Here is a 22,500-nt window from a genome sequence, read left to right on the forward strand (position 1 = left end):
AATGAGGGTTCATATTCATCTGCTTGTTAGTAATAAATACATATATATAAATATTTGAGATGAATAAGTGTGTTCCTTTCCATGTGCTATAAAGGAAATGACACTGAAGGAAAAAATATGTATATTTTCTTAAAAACTTACTCTTAATTTTGTCAGCGAGAACAACCTGGAGCAATAAAATGGTGACTGGGCAAGTTCTATGGCTTAAATGGCCATATTTAAGAAATAGTAGCAATAGTCCTCTTAAGAATCTTAATGATAAGGAATAACATAACATTTTGATAAGGATGAGTATATTCGAATGAAGAAATATGAAATTAGCTGTTAAAAATTAATGTCCCTATATTTTGTCTTTGTTTTAACAAATGCTATTTTCTTAGAGAGGAAAACTTGAGCAACATTACCTAACATTTGAAATGCCCTCTTTGCCTAGAACAGTTGAATCAGTTTTCATACCCAACAAAATGGTAGCTCACTACTGTTCCGGTATAACAAGAGTGCAAATTTTTATTTAAGGCCGTTTACAAATGCCAAGGTAATATAGGAAGCAAATTTTCTTTTCATTGGTCAGAAATGGAAAAAAGTTGAAAAAAATCCTTGTGGAAGTCTTACTGTAATTCCGTTATAAAGTTATTATGGTGCCAAGTACTTGCGCCTTGTTGTTAAGGTGCTTTTACTCTATACCCTGTAGTCTACCATTTGTAAACACATCTTTTTGATGTTTCTGCCAACATCCTGGCAACAAAGCAGTGCAATTTCAAATGAGCTAATTAACTTAATTGTTGATGAAGCATGAAACAGTTCATTCACCCTGTTAGCTGCTCCATGACAACATAAGAGTCTCAGCCTGTTAAGTTACTCATCTCCATAAACCTATCTGTAGCTCTCTGTTTAGATCTCTTGTATAGCAGAATTGTGCATGGAAAATGCTTCATAAAAGATGGATATTCTCATTTGCAAAGGAACCTCTTAAAATTAAAAAAAATATTTATCACTGTATGAAGAAATTAAGGTACACCAAATTTTGATTTTAAGCTAGAGAAGCCATGTAATTTAGCATACAAATACACAGCCATGCACATTGCCCTCTGATTCTGAGGGCAACAAGTAACAATGTAGATGAAATAGATGTATTTCTTAAAATTTTAGCCTCTTTTAACTTTCATGTCATCGCTCTTATTGTTAAATATATGTATGTTAAACATCATTACTTAAAGTAAGGAATAGCAAGCTTGCGATTAAAAAAAATAAACCTGTAAAATATGTCTGTTTGAAATTATATATATTCTATGACTCCTCAAGTAATTTTACTTAAATTTTTTATTAAAAACTTGGAAATTTAAGTGAAGCCTGCACATGTCTCCTAATAATTAATGACACTATTACTGTGGGCTACTATTTTCCATTCATTCAAAAACCTCTATTGAATGATTTGTAAAATATTTTGATGAAGAGGTAAAGACGAGGTCACCTTCTTAGCCTGACTTCGGTCATGCACTTGTTGGAACACACAGAAAGCGCAGTGTGCCTGATGACGGACTTCGACTTCCTCCTTTCAGCTTTGTCTTGTTTATTTACAACAATGCGCCTAACACTCCCACATAATCCACCCCCCTCCCTGAAAAAGGTAAGAAACCTACTTTAAAAACTGTCCAAAATCTTCACAAATGCTTTCACAGCCTGGCCATTTGCAAACTCCATGGCCGTACAGAGTGTGAGAAGCCCCAGTCTCCTCGTGCGACGAGCTGTAGCAAAAGAACACGGCGTCAGATTCATCTCAAAAAGCCATAATCGTTGCAGGCTGCTAGCACCTGTCAGGTTACGATCAGTGACAAACAGGTCAAAACAGGTCAATTCAGCTCAGAGCAGTCAGAAAAATTTAATCGTTCTATAGAATAGTTCAACTGCCAAGGCTAGATGATGTTCCAATTAGAGGAGAAATAGAGCCAAAGATGACTGTTAATAAAGGATAAAAAACTAAGAGGACTGTATAATATCATATGCTAATCTTGCCATATGACCTTAATGTAACATTTACCTCTAAATAAAAAATATATATTCATATGTGGTCAAGTGAAATAAACCTGTGTTTTTAAGAAGGTAATAGGACAGCCACCATAAGATTTTTGAAATGCACTTTTTTAAAGACGATATGGACCTTTAGGATCATTTAAATTGCTTAATATTTATGTGTGGACCATATATTATATTTCCACTAGTTACAGCTGATTAAAAAAATTCTACTTTGGAACAGTATTCATTAGCTATATCCTTCCATAATCACCAAAGACTTTTGATAAGTGAGTATTATGTCAGATAGAAAGATCCTAGAAAAATCAACCAACTTCTGCAATATATAATCATCAAATTAATCTCAATTAAAACAACAGCATGGAAGCATTCAGAAGCATACCATTTTATAATAATGAAAACTAACAAGAAAAATTTTTCATGATACTCAAATGAAGACCAGAAACACCACCGAATTCCAGCATCCTATTTTAAACTGTACTGTAATCAAATATACGTTTCTCTAAAAAAAAAATTTGTTTAGGAGAAAGAATTTGTTGCCGCTAGGCAGGTACTCATATTACACAACAGAATACTATCAATCCACTCCACTCAAATATGTAGTCTTTACAGCTAAATGCCACAGGAGCCTAAGTCACTCTGGTAAGAAATCCTGAACTTATGTTTCATCCCTTAAAAAGATATTTTTCATGTTGAGCAATGTTTTAGCTTATATATTTTATGTAAATTGCTTTAAAGGAACCTGATTAGATGGCTTTATGCTTAAATGAATGGAAGTAAATGGACAAAAGTACATGGGTGCTCCTTTTACAAGGGCAGTTTTTATACAACTAAAGTAAAACAGTAAGTTGAAAATCATCTAACATAATTCAATGTTGGTAACTGAAAGCAAGTAATTTTTCTTTATGAATTTTGAGTCAAATTTATTCAGTTACCACCGTAAGTTTATGTTTATATATTTATAAATTCCATCATGCTACACTAACAAAAGAGGCAAACCAGATATTCCATCTTCTGGTTTATTACATCTGTGTTTATATCCTTACGTATATTGATTCTCCGGTATCTATGGACGTGTTCTTAAACACATATTAAGCACATGTTTTAAAGCATATGCTAAGGGGGGATGTGGATGCAGCTTTAATTATTCAAAAGGGGTTCTTAAGTTTAAAAATGGTAAAATATTCTCATTTCAGCAATCTGGTTCATCACAACATATTAGCCATAAAAATAATGTTGACACAATAATTCCACATGTACTTATTAAAAAATAACTTTCTTCAGGCAAATTCCCCACCAAATCCATCAAACTGCAAGCATTTGAACTGTTTTCTGTAATGAAAATAATATATAAGATAAATAATCCAAAGGTTTCTATTTAATTTGTCCTATACACTCTGTCCCTGTTAAGTACAAATCATAATCTTCAGTTTTATGAATGGTGGAAGTAAAAGTTGGTGACAGATAACTATAGAATAAATCTCATGAGATTTACCTGTCCCGCCTTGCACTTAGGACTGAAGACTGTCCATTCACTATGGAATGATGGGTTATTGGTGGTGATGCTTTGGAAGTGGTGGAGGAGGTAGTCGAGGAGGAATTGTTAGTAGTGAGGTCTAGCCCTCCATGTTTAATGCCATTGTCTTCCATACTGTGAACTCCAGTCACTTCTTTCCATAACTGCTGAATCTCAGCAGGACTTAAGCCAGCTACAAAACGAAAGAAAGCCCCACTAATAAAACAAGGTAAAGTTCATATAACAAGCTTAGTGTTATTACCGGATTAATGCCAACAATAGAAGTGATGTTACCAGCATAATTAATATACAATAATAAATCACTTTACACCATCAGCACCGTAGCCTTTCCCGTGAATAATCAGTTATTTGCTCAAGACTACCAATTTGGGAATGGTAGGGAATGATCCTATTGGAAATAATATCAAGGATTAATGGAAAAACCCAGCAAGTTCTATTTGAAAATTAAACTTATTCAACTTTTAACAGCAGCTTTTACTTATTGCTAGTATTAAGTTTTTATCAGTGAGGAACTGAAAAAGAAATAGAATTGGAAATGAGATATATCAAAAGAAATGAAAAGAAAAAGAGGGGTGAGGAGGATAAACAAAAATGTCAGGAAAAAGACGTCAGGGAAAAACAGTGAACATTCAACTTAGAAGGAAAATACATTTGACAATTAACTTTGACAAAGTTTTAGTTTGCTCTTTCTCAGACAGGCAAACAAAATAATTGAGTTTCACTTGGAGGTGCTAAATAAGCCAATATGATTACCTACATGGACCAATTAAGCAGATAATACAGAAACCTCATTTTATGACCGATAGAATAAATGAACTACTCATTTTAAACAACACCCTCGTTCAGATCATGCAAATTTATCAGATTTATGAAGAAAGAAAACAGAAAATCAAGACAAAATGCTTTAGCTTTTAACTATAATTTTGAAATAAGGAATTGAGAGATTATTGTTTACAGTATTTGACTTATAAAATAGTACTTATATGTGCCAAGTACTATGACTTTGTGTATTCTTTCTATACCTTATGCTTCTTAATACTCACTAAATCCAATGGCGTCGATAACTATATTTTAACCAGTTCATGGATAAGGAAACAAAGTCAGAGAGAGAGGTTCAAAAATGTATCCAAGGTCACAAAGCTTCTGTGTGGTAGAGCTTTGATTTAAATCCAGGCGGTTTGATTTCAATGCCTTTGCTCTGAAAATATTATATTAAAAATATGAAAACTACTGAATCAAAGATATATGGGGGAAATGCAGTTGTAATTATGATTGCTATCCCTTATTCAGCATCTGCTATAGTCTGGGGCTTTACATTCAAAATCTCAATTAACCTCACCTGATGTTAGCAATCATTACAATTTACAGATGAGGGCATGACATGGAGGTTTAGAAAGATGAAAGATGTTATCAAATCACTACGCTCATAACTAGTGGACAGAACTCAAACCCAATGCACTGTGGCTCCACAGTCTAGGTGCTTTATTATTACGTTCATCTACAACGTCTACCATGAGGGTGGGAGTACTTGCCAAACTACGCCCACCCCCCTACCCCAGATGCTCTGAGTGATGCGGATCAATCCAGAGGTGTGTGGGAGAGGAGCAGGACAGAACAGGCAGGGGAGACTAGGGGATGATAACAGAACATGATGGCGAGGAGAGTGAGCCCTCTCACCCCTACCCCTGCAAGTAGAAAAATCATCAATCCAGACATCGGGTAAGTAGCCCAAAGTGACAGAAGAATTCTCACTGCTCCAAACATAACTTCTGGTCAAATTATTCATCACTGTGGTAACCTTAAATTGCTATGCCTATCACAATTTCTTACAGATAGTTTTCCTGAAAGCTATCATTTTGGTGATTCTGGCTCCTGAAGATTTTAAAACAGCCTAAGATTGAAGAAAAGGCAGGCTAACTCAGGTTTCCAGTTATTAAAAGCTATTTTTCCTGTATAAAAGAGAATGGCTTAATAAAGGAAGGTATTTCTCGGTTACATAGGAAATAATTTCTATATAAAGATCATTAATTGGGGCGCCTCGGTGGCTCAGTCGTTAAGCATCTGCCTTCGGTTCAGGTCATGATGCCAGGGTCCTGGGATCGAGCCCCGCATCGGGCTCCCCGCTCAGCGGTAAGCCTGCTTCTCCCTCTCCCACTCCCCCCCTGCTTGTGTTCCCTCACTCGCGGTGTTTCTGTCAAATAAATAAAATCTTTTTTTAAAAGAAAGATCATTAATTATTGCTTTAGCTCTAGCTTTAACCTAGGATTCTGAAACTTTTCCGACTGTAACTTTTTGATTCCTGTCTGTATGAGTTAGGTGTCCTCCCAGCAAGGCTCCCCTAGCAAATCCTCTTTCCTGACCGCATCCACCCGTCTTCTGCACGGGAGCTCTCACCATCTGACTCGGCCTCTCTCCCCCACCATCAGTCTTGCCCAGACCATGGCTCTCCTTTCCTGCCTTCCTGCTTTCCCCTTGCCCTGCTACCATTTAACACTCTTCAGATATCAGCCCAAATTTATCGCTTTAAATGTAAAGTAGGCCATTGCGCTTTCCAGGGAAAGCCTCCGATGGCTTTCTAGAACACTTTGGAAAAAAAACACAACAAGAAAAAAGGGGAACAAACAACAACAACAAAACCCCTACTGCGGCCTGTGAGGTGCTAGCGTTTATTGCCTGGGTCTTGCCTGCCTCTCTGACCTCATCTATTGCTCGCTGTCTACATCTCGCTCTGTTATCCTAGCTTTCTTCTGCGTCTTAAATGCATCGAATGTTTGCTCCCTTGCCAGCTTTTGCTCTGACTCTCCCACAGCACAGGTGACTCTGTCGCAGATCTCCCCATGGTCTCCTCACTCCCTTCACCCCGAGGATTCAAGGGTCACCTCCTCCGAGAGGTGTCTGACCACCCTAGCAACCACTGCCCCCCCGCCCCGCCTTGCCTTCTAGCATTCTCTGTCACCTCACCCTGCTTTATTTGTCTTTAAATCATTCACCAGTCTCTGAAACTATATTATTCGTTTGTTTGTTTTACCTGTTACCATCAGTCTCCCTCTACTATAATGTAATCTTAAACTGGTAAGAGTAGGGATGTCTTACCTGACCCATCTATCCCCAGTGCTGAGAGCAGTGCCTGGTATGTGTTCAATACGTAATAGTTGATTTAATTGATTATCACAGATTCACACAGTTCTCGAAGGCATTTGGGTTTTCACAGGGAAGTTCTGTGGCTCTTGAAGGGCATAGTATTCATGAGCACTGCCATCCCGTAAGGCCAAAGTCTAAAGGATTATAGACGGTACTAGCTGATTCTGATAAAATTTTATATCTTGGCTGAAGACTCTTAGATGTTTTTAGAGACTATATCAGTTAAAGATGTTATTAATAATTTAGTTTTTGAACTTTATCAATTTAGTTAACCTAAGTATCCACTTACCTTTTAAAAGCAGACTTCTCTTACACTATTCATTTGTGTTGAAAATTAGTAGTATCAGCATGATATCACAATGATATGGCAACAAATACTAAGCACATAAACATTTGATGAATAAGCCACCTGTTCATGATCCAAATAAGGACCCTTAATTAACCTAAGAAAGAAATGGTTTTTAAAGATTATAGATAAGAGGGGCCCCTGGGTGGCTCAGTTGTTAAGTGTCTGCCTTTGGCTCAGGTCATGATCTCAGGGTCCTGGGATTGAGCCCTGCATGGGGCTCCCTGCTCAGTGGGAAGCCTGCTTCTCCCTCTCTCACTCCCCCTGCTTGTGTTCCTGCTCTCACTGTGTCTCTCTCTGTCAAATACATAAATAAAATCTTAAAAAAAAAAAAAAGATTATAGATAAGGGGCAGAGAATAGATGATGTCCAAAAGAGATTCTCTAAAGTGTCTGCATATAAGACTCACTTGCGGACATTTTAAAACTTCCGATGCCCTGACCATAGCCCAAACCAATGAGATCACAATTTCTGGACGTAGGACACAGGTATCCATCTGCTTCTGAAGCTCTACACATGATTCCAATGTGCAGATAATTTGGGAGGAAAATTGTTAAAAGCAAACTATCTCATTGATTACAAAACAGTATTCACATCTACAATTTGCTTAGCTCTTTTCTATGGATACAAAACTATGAATATGAAACAATGAACCAATCAGTTTTGTAGAATTTTGAAAATTTTGTGAGTTTTGAAGTTCTGTTGATTTGCAAGAATTAACTGATTTTTCAGGCAGTACTAGAACACGTTCAGTATGGCCTAAACCGTGTTTTATGCAACAGTACTCTTCTAAACACTCCTAATCAAAGAGATCGAAGAGGTCTGTGGTCCCTATCTTGGAGGCTCATGACTAACGTTAACGTGTACATCAGTTCCAAGATGTCTAGGAACAACAACAAAAATACCAGAAAACTTGAGTCTCTTGTTTAACTCAGCATTTTACAAAGCCATTTGAGGATAAAAAGAAAAACAACAAGAACAAACTCTTTTTACAATTACACTAATTTATTTCAGCTTTAAATACTGGGTGTAGGCTTAGGATTAATTAAGTGATCTCCAGCCCCATCCCTTGAACTGCAGGCTGCCTATTTATAAACTTGAAGATATTTTTCCCCCCAAATTAACTTACTTCAAAACTAAGCCTCTGTTTATTCAGCTTCTCTGACCCCCAACTCAGTCTTCGTCTCTGTTTTATTAGAAACTTACCCAGCGCTTCTGAATACCACTCTTTTCCACGCTTTGGAGCTAATCTAAGACCCCAGGCTGCTATTATTATCCCCATTTTTGAGATGAGGACACTGAGGAACAGAAAAGTTGAGTAACTAGCTCTAGAGCTAATGTGTGGCAGGGCTTCTCACATTTTTAGGTCATTGCTCACATAACCTCTTTCTAGGACTCCATCCCTGGCCACCCTGTCTACAAGTTCAACCCCACCCATTTCCTGCGGTTTCTTTCTTTTGTCCTATCCTGACTTTTAAAGTTTTTTTTTTTTTTTTCCCCTTAGCACTTACCACTATATATGTTACTTAATTTACAACGTAAGTTTTGTGGTGGCAGGGATTTTTGTACGTCTTCTTGACTGCTTTGTCCCCAGTGCCTGTAGGAGTGCCCACGTGCATGAAAGCTCAATGAATACTGAGTTGTTCAAGTGCCTGGAACACTAGGGTGCTGGCAAGCTGGGAATCAGTGGACTAGACAGACCATCAGAGAATGATAGTCAACTTAAAATCTTAAGTAAGGATGATTCAATTTTCTTAGTAACTTATTTCAGGGATAAATATAGACAATCCTAGTGCCAAAAAGTTGTATGATTATGCAATTTTAAAATTAAAATTCCACGACGACAAAAAATCAAGAAATGATAATGGGAGATGGCTTTGGGAGGATGACTTGGGCTTGCTCTCATTCACTGCCAGTACTACAAATAAGCATTAAAGGTTTGTTTTTCTGGAAGTTGAATGAATAAAAGGATGAATTCCTAATCAAATCACATGTAATACCACAGGTAAAGCAATTAAACAATAATTCCTTAATCCTGGATTCAGAGTTTGTGGAGTAACTACTGGGTGACAAGGCGCTGTGCTAAGAATTAATTAAAATTTGATAATTCACATCTAGATTATACATCCTTGGGGCACACAAGGTTTAAAAATTTCAATGGCTTTACTTATTTGTAAAAATTACATTAGCAGCTTTTTCACACTCAAAAATGAGTCTTTCAATGTCCTTTCATTTTCTAGGTCTACTAATTAATTTTTAATATTAAATAAATAATTTTTATACATTATGATGTAAAGTAAGTCTACTGTGATTTTTAAAATTAGCTTATCTTATTTAATAGTACTCTGCTTATGTTCTAGGGTTACTTATAATTAAAAGTAATAAAAGCAAATTTTGGTAGAAATAGTTGTATCATTCATATATTTTATGAAAACAATTTGATATTTAATAATCTGAATTATTGAACTATTATCAGGTAATTTTCACTTTTCATCTTAAATTTTACATTAAAAAACACTAGTATATGCGCCCAAATAACTGAATTGTAGAGAAGGTTATACACTGCAAAATTAAATTTCCCTACCCACCTTTACCTCTCTGCTTCCTTGTTCTCCTCTCCAGAGGCTATCCTTCAGAGATCTATGTGTTCATTTATAATTTGCCAAATCTAACATATTATTGACTTATATTTGACTGGGGGCCTACTTTAACTGGCTGGTGTAGTGCCCGTCTCTAAAATGTATGTTTAATGAGAGGTGCACCGAGTATATTTTGCCCAAATGCTGAGTTAGAAGGAGTAAAACAGCTATTTGGCTAAAACTGAGACCAAAGGCAAATATCTCCACTAAAGAAGGAACTTTTGGGATACTGGAATACATCTGATATATACAAAAATTCCTTCTATGATTTCACTATTAAAATTTTTATAGGCTACATTTTGTAAGTTTGATTATTTTATTTAAAAAACCCATCATTTTCTCAGTTTTCCCCATCATGAAACTTTAATACGGCAAAGTTAACATTCTGCTTTGGAGTCTTCCTTCAAGATATAAAGAAGTGACAAACAGAACTTTAAAAAGACTTATGGCTTAAATGGACATAAATTCATTTTAATGTATGCATGCGAGTATACCAATTATGTGACAATTAGAATTATGATATAATTTAATCTCCACCTATCTTATTTACATCTTCTCAAAAACTAACTCAACCCTCTTAATATTTCCCTATGTATTTAACATTTTGTAAGTTAGTCTTCCTGTTTTCTTTGTTTTTGTTTTTTGTTTTTTTGTTTTTTTGTTTTTTTAGAGAGGGAGGGTGGGGTGGGCAGAGTGAGAGGGTGAGAGAGAATCTTAAGCAGGTTCCACACCTAGATTGGAGCCGCACATGGGACTCGATTTCACGACCCTGAGATCATGATCTGAGCTGAAATCAAAAGTTGGTTGCTTAACTGACTGAGCCACCCAGGCTCGTAAGTTAGCTTTTTTTTTTTTTTTAAGATTTTATTTATTTATTTGACAGAGAGAGACACAGTGAGAGAGGGAACACAAGCAGGGAGAGTGGGAGAGGGAGAAGCAAGCTTCCCGCTGAGCAGAGAGCCGGCCAGGGCTCGATTCCAGGACCCTGGGACCATGACCCAAGCTGAAGGCAGACGCCTAATGACTGAGCCACCCAGGCGCCCTGTAGGTTAGTTTTTATACATAAAATTAACAGCATTCATGGTTAACTTTGCAAAGTTTTATTACTGCAGTAATAAATGTACATTTAAACTTCAGCGCTTACTGATGGAGTTTTCGCACGTAAAACCCCAAAGGAGAGTTTCCCTCCAAGTCACAAACTGGAGATTGGTATTTAAAAGGGAATACTAAGATGCTAACAATAATTCTGCACGACATGCGTTGTTCGTATTGCTGGCACTGTTACCCTGATTAGATACAATGGCAATCTCTGCAAGCACATGACCACAGATTAGGCAAAAAATCAAGATGCAAGAAGTGATGTTGAAATAGGCATTTGGCTATTTAGATTTCCATAAGCAGAGAATGAATCAAAGCTAAATAGCTGATTTTGGCCGAATACTCATCCTAAAGACAAACTTGAGCACATTCCTAACTCAGCATAAAGGACATTATTATATTTTATTTTAAAATATTTCATTTTATTTATTATTCAACAGTTCTCCCATTCCCAACTCATCTAGTTCTAGAAGGTGTTAGTTCAAACTAGTGCTGGCTAGATATCCTAGCATTCCCTGTTTGGTCTTTCAGACTGGTCACAAAAGCGTTACGTTTTAAATCAGTTTTATAAATTCAAAAACATGTAGAAAGTTGGAATGAAAGTTTTAACCACATATATTTTAGTACCTGTAGTCATAGGAAGCCTGTGACTATACTGTGTATTGGAATACAGTGACTTCTATCTCATGTCAAAACATATCAAAAGTTTGAAGTGTATGCACAATAATTTCCTATTACCTATAGACAGTGGTACTGGATCACGATAATGTGTCACGAAGTAATTACTAGCTGACATATAAACTGTACTATCCATGGAGTAAATAGTTTCATAATCAGTATTTTATTTGATATTGATTTACAAATCCATCCTTTTGTATTTGACTTCTGTATACCTATAGTCACTCCATATGTGCATTTAGAGATGGTAATTTCATTGCCTCTTTTACATTAAAATCCAATATTACAGTAATATTCATGATGACTTTAAATGCTTAATACTTAAAATAATTTACTTTAAAGGGTGGTACGATACATTACATCATTTTGCAATACAGAGAAAAATGTCTATAAATCTCCTACTCTTATCAAAATTATTATAATTTTGTTACTTCTGTCTCATTCTCATACACTTATTTTATATATGGTTGAAAGAAGTTGGAATTTTAAAAAGTAGCCTGAGGAGGCTGTGTTAAATCATGGGGATAAATACTTCAAATATGGCATATTTTTAAAGGCACAATGAGATCATCATGTATAAATCCTACTTGGTTTCATGGCTAATCAATCAACCAACCAAAAACTTGGTGCAAAGTGAACTGGGAAACTGGTAATAAAAATGTTTAAAATATTTAAAATACTTTTATCTGAAATAACCAGTGGCTAGAGCAGAAATAATTCCAGGCTTACATTATCTAACAATTACTTTTTTACTTTCTTCCATTCCAACTTTGGGATTCCAGCACCACCCTATGAAATTATGTTCCTTTACTATAGCTGCTTTATCTGACGCATTCTGCCTGTGTTTGGCTGGTGAGTCTCCTAGTGGCACTGTTCATGCTACTTCGTCTAAACAGTGAAAACACAATGATGACTTTCATGTTTTTTGTTTAAAATATAAATATTCTGCTCAAACCCAGATGTGTTTTCAGATTTATTTCCTTTTCCTTGATGTTCTCTATCTTGTGTGTTTAATCTCTCATACATTTTACGGACAGTACAAATAGAAAAAAAGGGAAAAAAATGATAATTCTATAAAAAAAAAGCTCAGAAATAAGAAAAATTTTATTTGAAAACTATTAAAATGGTTATATCATAATAAATTTCCTTATTTGGCAAGATATTTGTATGCTTGTTTTGGAAGAATATTGTACTTAAATTACATTTTGCTTCTGTGAACATCTGTTTTAAACTTTCTTGAAGTGTTTGTTTCAACGGTTTTACTCAAATAAAATCATGGTACCTCACGCTTCTTTCTACTGAGGAGATTCTTATATGATTAGATCCTAAATATAGATTTTTATATAAATTTTATTGAAAAAAAACAATGAGATAAATTTATTGCTTCTGTTTTAGTGTAGTTTCTACCAAAGAAATCCATGTTTACATTGAATTAATTTATACACATTTTTCTTTTCTTTAAACTTATTTCTTCATTTGTCCTCAAATTGTATTTATTTTTGCCGAGAACAATTGTTTATGAATAGAACATTCATGGGCCCAGTGACAACCATGATTTATTCCAATTCTCTCTGGAATGGTGCAGAAAAGTGGGTTTATTGCCTTGTTTTTCTTTCACTATGTAAACTTTATCTTCCTTGATTGCCTAGGAGTGATTCAGTCAGGTGAATTAGAGGATCTGAAGTCAAGGGAAGTAGGGGATTCTGGGAAAAATATGCCACGAAGACAGTAATTTGATAAATAAAGAGAAAAATATTTACTACAAAAATTTAAATTTCATGTGCCCTAAACAAAATTGTATGCATTTTAAAGACTGTCTTTTACTTTTATTTGCCTAATTTTATTTTTTCTTTTTAATTGTTCTTGATTTTTTCTTTTTTTTAAAGATTTATTTATTTGAGAGAGAGAGCACAAGGGGGCAGAGGGGCAGAGGGAGAGAATCTCAAGCAGATTCTACACCCAGCTCTGAGCCCGACGTGGGGCTCGATCGCACAATCCTGAGATCATGACCTGAGCCAAAATCATGAGTCTGAGTCGGACGTTTAACCGACAGAGCCACCCAGGCGCCCCTTGATTTTCTTCAGTATATCCTACTGAGTCAGAAAAATGAACAAAAAATACTACTACAATGTGAATCCCTTTGTAACAAATATAATTAAAGTCCATTTGGATTAATGTTCATTCCAACAAAATCCAAATGCAAATTAGAATGTGCTTTTATGAAGTTTAATGATATTTTGCTTTAACCTGTACTAAGAATTTTAGCACCCAGGGAGTCATTTTGTTTACCATTATCTTTTTTTAAACTAAGAATGCTTTCCGTTTCCCCAAAGTTGAGTCAAATGATGAATATATACAATTGTATAATTTATAGTGTTGTATTATTGTACCATATTATTGTATTATCAACGTCCATCCAAAGTTTTCGTATCAGAAAAACAAATAAGAATACAGTTGGCAGCTTTTTGAAGCTATAACTTTTACAATATATGCACAGGCAATTTTATTTTAGAGAAAATAAGATCAATCTGGTCCCACGACGTATGATGGGGTCCTATAAAGCATAACTTGGAATGGAATATGCTTTGTAGAAATACAGACTCTTTCGTATATGTGAGAGTTTCAGTGTGAAGATTAGGAACCTCTTTTTTTTTTTTTTTTTATCAGTTCTCCACCAAAACTCCTTTCAGCTCACTTTTGTTAAATGGAGTGTTGTTAGCCTTCCCACTCATCTAATTCTCTGCAGGTCTTCAGTGTATATTCAGTAGTGCTTAAATCGGGTTGGCCTTATAAATTATTTTCCGCCATAAGACTAATAAATACGCATTTAATATCTAACAAAACACTGGCAAGCAGTTTTTCTTGAGACTCAGGGATTTTACTCCACACTGCTTTCTGGCAAGCAGTCTGGCAAGCAGTTTTACCACACACCTGAAAGCAGTGTGGAGTAAAATCCCTGAGTCTCAAGAAAATGGGCCATGCAACCGCGTTAACGATCGTGTTTTAATAATAAACCTGCAGGTCGTAAAAGCAAAATTTCTCAAGGCAGAAGGCAGACAGGCCATGAAACAAACGGTAGAAAGGGCAATAGGAGGAATGAAGCGTGCGCCAGTTTCTGCACGTACCTTGAGGCAGCGACTGGACAGGAAGTGCCGCCTGGCCGGGCGGGATGGAGATGAGTCCCTGACGCTGAAGGCTGAGCAGATGCTGCTGCTGCTGGAGTTGTTGCATCTGGAGGAGCTGCTGCTGGAAGACAAGCTGCTGGGCGGCCAACTGCTGCTGCTGCTGCTGCTGGTGCAGAAAACCCAGCCCGGTGAGCGGCGGGGAACACGCGGCCTGCGCGAACAGCTCTCGGACAGAGAAACGCGCGCGGCTTTCATTGCCCCCCGGTGAGTTTCGGCATGGTCATCCCGTGGCCACAGTTCCAAAGCAGAATGGGAGCAAGTTCGAGATTTTCAGCTGCCTTTCTTTCAAAGATTACACAGCAGCAGAGAACCAAGGAACTTGCATGAAAAGAGTGTGGAACGAGGTCTAGCCAAAGTCTGTTGCAAAGGTTCGGACTTTCTTTTTTTTTTAAACTTGGCTTAGTGCAGATGATAATAAGTTTATCTACACTAAAAAAAAAAAAAATCACACTTTATAGAAACAGTCAAGTTCAACAGCACTCTTTTCTCTCTTTTTTTGTTTTGTTTTTTTTCCAACTGAGTAAGTTTGGTCTGCAGAGAGGCCCATGAATACGGTCTCTAGAGATCTGTTAGTAAACTGGGTTGTAGCCTTCAGAGGACAGGCCTGTTAGCTCTCTCTCTTCCTCTCCTCTCTTGTTGGAATATATTAGAGGCAGAATTATGTTCAGGGCAAGAAAAAGCGCCCTGATAATAAGGAAAAGTATAACTTCCAATTTTGTGAGGCATTACAAGATAAACCAGGGTTCTTTGGACCCGGGAGGGTATGAGAAGGCAGTCACACTTCAGAGAAAGACAAGCTGCTGGGGAAGACCTTTCCTTTTCAGTTTGGGGAAAAGAGAAACTTCTGATGCGCTCACTGGAAAACAGACTGCATAATGGAGCAAGTCATGTGGATTGCCCAAAGCCTCCGGAGAAATAAGGGAGCAATTTCTAGTCTGTAGTTGATGGCTGTCTGAAATTCTATTCACAAATCCAAACAGAAACAAAGCCTCAAGAGGTCAAAACTGTTTCCTGTACGTTTGCATAATGGGCAGCTTGAAGACAACGGCTCTGATACCTGCTGATCAATTTAACTACTTCAACATGTTTTGTTTGTATTATGTTTATATTTGATGCAGTTTGCTGACAAGTGCGAGCTAGGCCCGAGAAGCCAGCTTGTCAGTTTGATTTATGAGCATATCAAACTGTAACTTTCTGCTCGCCACTCCAAACCTACAGTAGCAGTTCATTAATCAGGGGCCCGTGACTTTGAAATCTGTGTTCTACCGGTTTCTCCCCGAGCCCACCACCACCCTCCCAGGCCCCCCACCACCCCCAACCCCGGGGGCGACATTTGCATGCACGTTCTCTGAGCTGCACCGCTGAGAAAAATAAGGTTCCCTCACCAACTTAGATTCTCGGTGAATACAAGATTATCAGTACTTTGTCCACCACAGAGCTCGCTCTTTGTACACTGTGATTCATTAGTGAACATTAGGCGACAGACAGCAGGATTGGATTGTAACTCTCAAGTCCCATGCTACAAAAAAGGAGAGCAGGAGAGTTCTACTGTCACTGTTAGTAAGCTGGGCAAAAATGCATCATAACGCATCTCTGGCGGCGAGAGCCTCGTGCTCGGGTGATGCTGTGCGGCGGCCCTGGCCTCGCGCGCCCCGCCGCGCCGCGCCCCGTCCGTCCCCACCTGGCGCTGCGGCGCCCCCTGCCGGGCGGCGCGACTCCTACCTCTTTTGCCTGCTTGCTGGCGTGCGGCGGCGGCGGCGGCGGCTGCTGGGGCTGCGGCTGCTGCTGCTGCTGCTGCTGCTGCTGCTGCTGCTGTTGCTGCTGCTGCTGCTGCTGCTGCTGCTGTTGCTGCTGCTGCTGCAAAAGCTGAAGATGTAACTGCTCTTGCTGTTTCTTGTAAAACTCTTGTAGTTGTTGCTGAATAAACCATTTTGACTTTAATAAATAAAGGCAAAAGTTGCATGTATTATAAATCTCCTAAACTCTTCTAGCGACTGGCCAATGGTAGAGCAGCCATTCAGATTCACCTCCCAAGAACAACCGAAAACAAAACAAAACCAAAAAAAAAAAAAAAAAAAAACCAAAAAAGGTCTGCAGGGCATGTACATCCCCCCCCCCCCCCCCCCCCCCAGGCTCCGAAATTGTCCCAATCCAGTATCCAAAACCTCCTCAATGGAAGGGCATGGAGAACCTGTATTCTAAAGGGCCAGGACCACCTGGCTACCGTAAGTGACTGCATCCAAAACCCCCGCAGGATCTGAGAAGAGGTTCTACTCTACCACTTGCAAGGACCGGAGAGACAGGCGGTCCGGGTCCCACCAGGGGGGATGTCCTACCCGCCAGAGGCACAGAAGGTCAGACGCAGAAATCTAAGCGACTGGCCTGTGCTCATCTCCCAGCGACGACAGCAGAGGAATTAGAAAGACAAGAATCCAGGCAGAGCACGGTCCCCTCTCTCCAACAAGTGAGACCAATACCACGAAGTCCGCGTACACTCGAGGCACCTCATCAACCCACGTGAGGAATGTGGGTCGTGTTACTTAAAGAAGGTGACCTCCATGGGTGAGTGGCTTCGCTGCCTAACTTCGTTTTTATAATAAGGAGCTATTTCCTGTGCCTAAACACCGAACACAGCTCGGAAAGGAAGACAGCGGGTGGCACTTTCCCCACCGCGACCAAATGGCCAGTTCAAAGTTCACACGCAGCACCGAAGCGGCGAGGAGGCTTAAAGGCCAGAAGTATCTGGACGTCCCCTTTGCCCCTTTTGTTGGCACATCCACAAATCAAATGTAGTAAGTGTACAGTATTACACTTTATTAGTAATCAGTATTAGTTTATCCCATGCTGAAGCTACGCCTACCCTCTCCGCCCTCGTTCTAGACTTGATGAACGGGAGAAGCCTAAGGGATCTACATGTTCTTACATAATTCTGCACTTACAATGCTACATGTACGTTCTGGCATGCTGATCAGTGGTCCCTTGGAGCGCAGAATGACTGTCACATAGGTCCTGGCGCTGCCGACATAGGCACACGCCTTCTGCGCCAGGCTAGAACACCAAAGCAGGTAACCCACATTACCTGCTGCAGCATGACAGCCTGCTGCTGCTGGAGAAGGGCTTGGAGCTGCTGAGGAGACAGCACTTGCTGCTGAAGAATCTGCTGCATTTGCTGAGGGGTGATCACCTGGGGCGTCATCATGGCCACTGACACGGGCACCTGGACAGAAAGAGACAGGGGCGGTCATAACCAAACGTCTGCTCACCTACTTCACAGCTATAGGGCCTCTCTCACAAATTCTTTAGAAATGACGACGGCCAACTTGTACATGCTATTTGTCATATTACTTAACTATTTGGTAAGAATATTAGAGTACCACAGTACTTAGACACTGGCCTTCCAGAGGCATCAGATTTCATCGGATTCTACCTTTATGTCCCTTACCTCCTATGTATTATGCTAAGATGGTGGAGCTTTGACTAGCAGAGTTAAAAATAAACAACTACATGTCAGTGTTCTCGATCATCGACCGCCTCACCAGTGTCACAGTGCTATCAATGTAAAGCCTTTTGAAATGGTTTAAAGGTCTGATTAAAATAAACTATAAAGATTAAACAATTAGAAAAATATGCATATAAGTATCTGTTATCAAAGTTAGTAAAGAGAATGTATATAGAAAGTACTTACGCATAAAACATCATCACACTTCAAATTTTACGGATAGATATAAAATATAGAAGTACTAGAAAAATGCATATAGTAATACATATTACTTCATGAGTACATGTAGCAACTCATATAGGATATATATACAAATGCATATCCAGAAAATAGCCACCTAGACAGGTCCTCTCAAAGAAGGAATCCTAAGTCAAGGACTCTTCTTTAAACATTTTCTTATTTCAGGCTAACTAGACTTATACCAGGGAGTCTGGAAATTGAAAGATTATTTCAAAGGTTATTCATTAAACTGAAAAAAAAAAAGTATTTTACTTAAAATTTTCTTTCTTTTCAAGGTTCTGAGAATTAGAGTCAAAAGGAAAAGCAAATAAGGTGGGAGAGAAAGAAAGAGAGGAGAAAGGAGAGGCAAGAGAAATACAGGGTGAGAAAGAGCCAGGGGAAAAAAGTCCTAGAAAAGAGAATGGCAGGAGAGGTGAGCAGGAAAACCTTGTAGGCAGGAGAGCCTGAGGTAGAGGCTTGCCCGGCCCCAGCTGTGCTGGGTGGAAGGCACTGCTCATACCAACCAGCATGTAATCAAACAACGTGTCAACTTGCCAAGTTTGCAACCTTTGAAAAAGCAATCACTTTCTTTCCTAGAAAAAACAATCCACTTTTACTGTAAATAAAAGCAAGTGTTTATATAAATACTGCTTCAGAACAAATCCATGGGACAACACTGTGTCTTGGAAAACAGAAAAAAGATTAGTAGACATGGTTCACTATTTTAAGAGTCATTTTCACACAGTTAAAAACTTTTCTGGCACTTCATGTTATGAAGAAAGGAGAGACTGATAATGAAAAAGAAGTGTGGAGAGAACAAAATAAAGGAAATCCAGGGTGGATAAATCTCCTCCGCCTCAAACAAACAAAACTTATAATTAATACTAAGAAATAACTTTGTCTTTTCTATCCCATGCTGATATCTTAAAATATGGATTGATTAGATCTAGTTTTATAACACGAAGGAAAGAATCACATTATGACAGAAAAAAAACTCAGTGATTTTCACAAGTATTTCTGGATTTTTTTTTTTTTTAGAACATACTGACATACCTATAGGTTACTGTATTTGAATTTATCATAATAAGAGGCATTCTGAAGTGCATGCTGTAAAACTGACCCAACGCGTCGCCCAAGTGTTTAGTTGTTTAAAAATTGAGTGGTTAGTTTACTTAATTGTTTGGGCCTTGATAAACAAATAGAATGGTTAGAATAAGCAGTTTTAAAATTAATCTGTCACAAAAATGCCTTTTCTTCCACCAATTATTTACCTCATACTATCTCCAAATAATGGGGAATCAAACCAAAATGAAGAGACAAGGTTAAGACAGAAATGTTAACCTTTAAAAAGGCTGCCAATCCAGATACACAGAAAGACAGCAGATACTACATATATATACATATACATAGACAGATATTACATATATGTAGACAGCCAAATACATACACAGAGATAAACATACACACAGAGATATATACCTTCTGTAAAGTCTATCATGTGATAAAAACTTGCCACAGTTCTCTCACCTAAGCCCCTAATTACTTTTTAGCGTATGGAGAGCTTTCACTTAATCATCTTTATATCTTTATATCTACAAGTACTTGTTATACGTGAATCCTAACAAATGTACTTTTTAAGAAGTTTTATGAATGGATGCCTATCATAATACACTGCAAGTTTACAGCTAGATTTCAGCTTATACAAATTATATGACTCTATAGCTTGTGGCAACTGTGACTGATTTGGTGTATAAGCAAATTTAAACAAGAATTGTACCTTTGCACTTTCGAGTCCATTAGCCCTTTTACTATGGTTAGGTTAGTTTTTACTTTTAAGATGGTTTGTATTTCCCTTATAATGAAAACTTTATGACATAAATAACCATCACATCCTCCTCCTCCTCAAATCATATGTATCACATATATGTGGTGTTCTTCAAGTTTTAAGCAGATTCTGTCTTTCCTTCTAGAAAACTGTCATCTAAAACTGACAATACATGTGCACAAAGATAGGTAGAAAGACAAGCCAACTCACACATAATTGAACACTCTACTTCTATAAGCTATGCACGAAAACACAAATCAAAATTAATTCTATATGTAGGAAAACACAGATGCACTTCTGAGGGATTTCTAACACTACAAAGAAGGCAATACTCTCATCTCTAAATCCACATACATAAGCTCATCCCAAGTGGGATGTTTGAGGCTACTAAAACATTTAAATTATTTTAATAAATAGAAAACTAGATTTTCCTGCAACAAATATCAGTGATATGTTATATGTAGGCAGCTCCACTTGCCTTGTTTAGAAATTAGTAATTTTCAAAATGCAAAACTTCTCCATTTTAAGCAACTCATTTTGTGACACATTTCCTTTGCTCCTCCTTTATCACTTTTTTTTTTTACAATCTCAATGCATTTCTTTGCTATTCCAAAGTACTGTAAGAATTCCCTGACAAAGATGGGTAGAGATTAACTGAGTATATAAGAAATTTTTTTGCAGATCATGCTACTTTATCAATATTTAAACAGGTAAACCAGTATCTATTTGAAAATATATGGAGAACTTTCTGAAGCATATATACCTTAGTAAGCCCAGCGTTAAGCTTAAGAAAATATTTTCCACTAGGTATATCATTTTGTTCATGCAAATATTCTAATGAGGGACCACAACTTAGATATGTGAGAGAGGAGCTTACCTCAGCTATTTTCTGGTGAGAGGGCAAATAAAAGTCTGGTAGGTCCTAAGAAGGTGTGATACATTATGCAGTCACCAAATGGAAGAAATAGCTGGTTCTGAATGGGTGTCCTAGTGAAAACTATAGTCTATCAATTAAAATCTTCAAAAGTGAAGAAAGGGAATGAAGTCAACTTTGGTTGGGAGATTTCTTTTTCTCTCTTGGTGTTACTATACTGACCGATCCAAAATTCCCCACAGCGATGCACCCAGTAAGGGTTTCATTTGCTCTCATTTACTTTCTCGTTAGATGAATTAAGCACAAACCTGATGTGTTTGCTCTGTATGCTAAGCAGTAATGGGTAAATGGACATAAAGCTATGTATTCTGAAAAGAGAGAGGAAAACTTCTGCAACTGTCCTGAAATGAGTAAAAATGGGAAAAAGTTGAAAGTATTTAGATAGTATCCTAGAACAGGTAGAGGATGACTTTAGATTAAAAAAAAAATTACAAATGTGTTTCTATTAAACTTCTGAATGTACCTCATTGAAGGGGTCAAAAAGTTATTAAGAGAAGATCATGGCTCACTTCAAATGAATCTAAAGTTATTGTAAGGGTTATGAAAATGGCCCCCAATTTTTATTTGCCATAAAAAGCCCACTGTCTTTTTACAGTCTAGTTCAACTGGAACATTTCTGAATATGTTGGGTTTGCATATTAAGCGTGCCACTTAATTAAACATCCCAAGTATATGTGGGTGATTGGAACAGTTCTTAGCATGTCAGTCCAATTTGTTCTTCACTAAACATGAATTAGAAAAAAAAAACAAAACAGTCAAAACCTGTAGGTGAGACTTTTGGTGAAAAACGTTATTTCCTTGTTAACAGGGTCTGCCAACTATTGGTTCACAGATCCCTTCATTCTTTGCTTAAAATTTGAAGCCAAAGGAAGTTCTGGTTGCTAGTCCCTGGTCATTAAGAGGGTGAAAAAAGGAGGATTAACTATGTGTATAATTAATGCAAAACTAGTTTTCAAGTTACACTATGTCCTTCTATTTTAACCAGCATTTGATAGGAAATATTGGATTGCACATGCTTTGATTTTTCTGTTCAGTTCTTTCCCCTCTACACTATCTATATCTATAGTTTATTTTAACATAAGAAACTATCGTATTGCATTTCCAGTCTCGGTCCGAATTCAAGCCCTGGAAACACGTTATAATGTCCATGATAATAATAGCCTTCCAAAAGCTTCCTGGTTTTATGGTATTAAAAAGAACTGACAATGAATTGAGTGGTATTTGTAAGCTTTTCATCAAGTGCCAAACAGGAGTATTTAAAGAGATCTGGGATGGACAGTGCAATATTGCTATTTAATGCAATCTTTTAGCAGCAAGGAGACAGTGTGACGGGAACAACGGGAAGATCGGCCCGGCGCAATACCAGGC

General features: G+C 37.7%; 1 protein-coding gene across 1 annotated transcript in view; it reads right to left on the reverse strand.

Moving 5' to 3' along the window:
• FOXP2 (forkhead box P2) overlaps positions 1-22,500 on the reverse strand; it is a 541,506-nt gene that overhangs the window by 44,771 nt on the left and 474,235 nt on the right. The window contains exons 7-11 of the mRNA XM_032401732.1: positions 17,735-17,872; positions 16,378-16,572; positions 14,596-14,761; positions 3,527-3,740; positions 1,641-1,745 (exon numbers count right to left, since the gene is read on the reverse strand). Coding sequence (XP_032257623.1) covers positions 1,641-1,745; positions 3,527-3,740; positions 14,596-14,761; positions 16,378-16,572; positions 17,735-17,872 — 818 coding nt within the window. The remainder of the gene's footprint in view (positions 1-1,640; positions 1,746-3,526; positions 3,741-14,595; positions 14,762-16,377; positions 16,573-17,734; positions 17,873-22,500) is intronic.

Source organism: Phoca vitulina, unplaced genomic scaffold (assembly GCF_004348235.1).
Source record: "Phoca vitulina isolate PV1807 unplaced genomic scaffold, GSC_HSeal_1.0 scaffold4, whole genome shotgun sequence".
In the NCBI taxonomy this organism is placed as follows: Eukaryota; Metazoa; Chordata; class Mammalia; order Carnivora; family Phocidae; genus Phoca; species Phoca vitulina.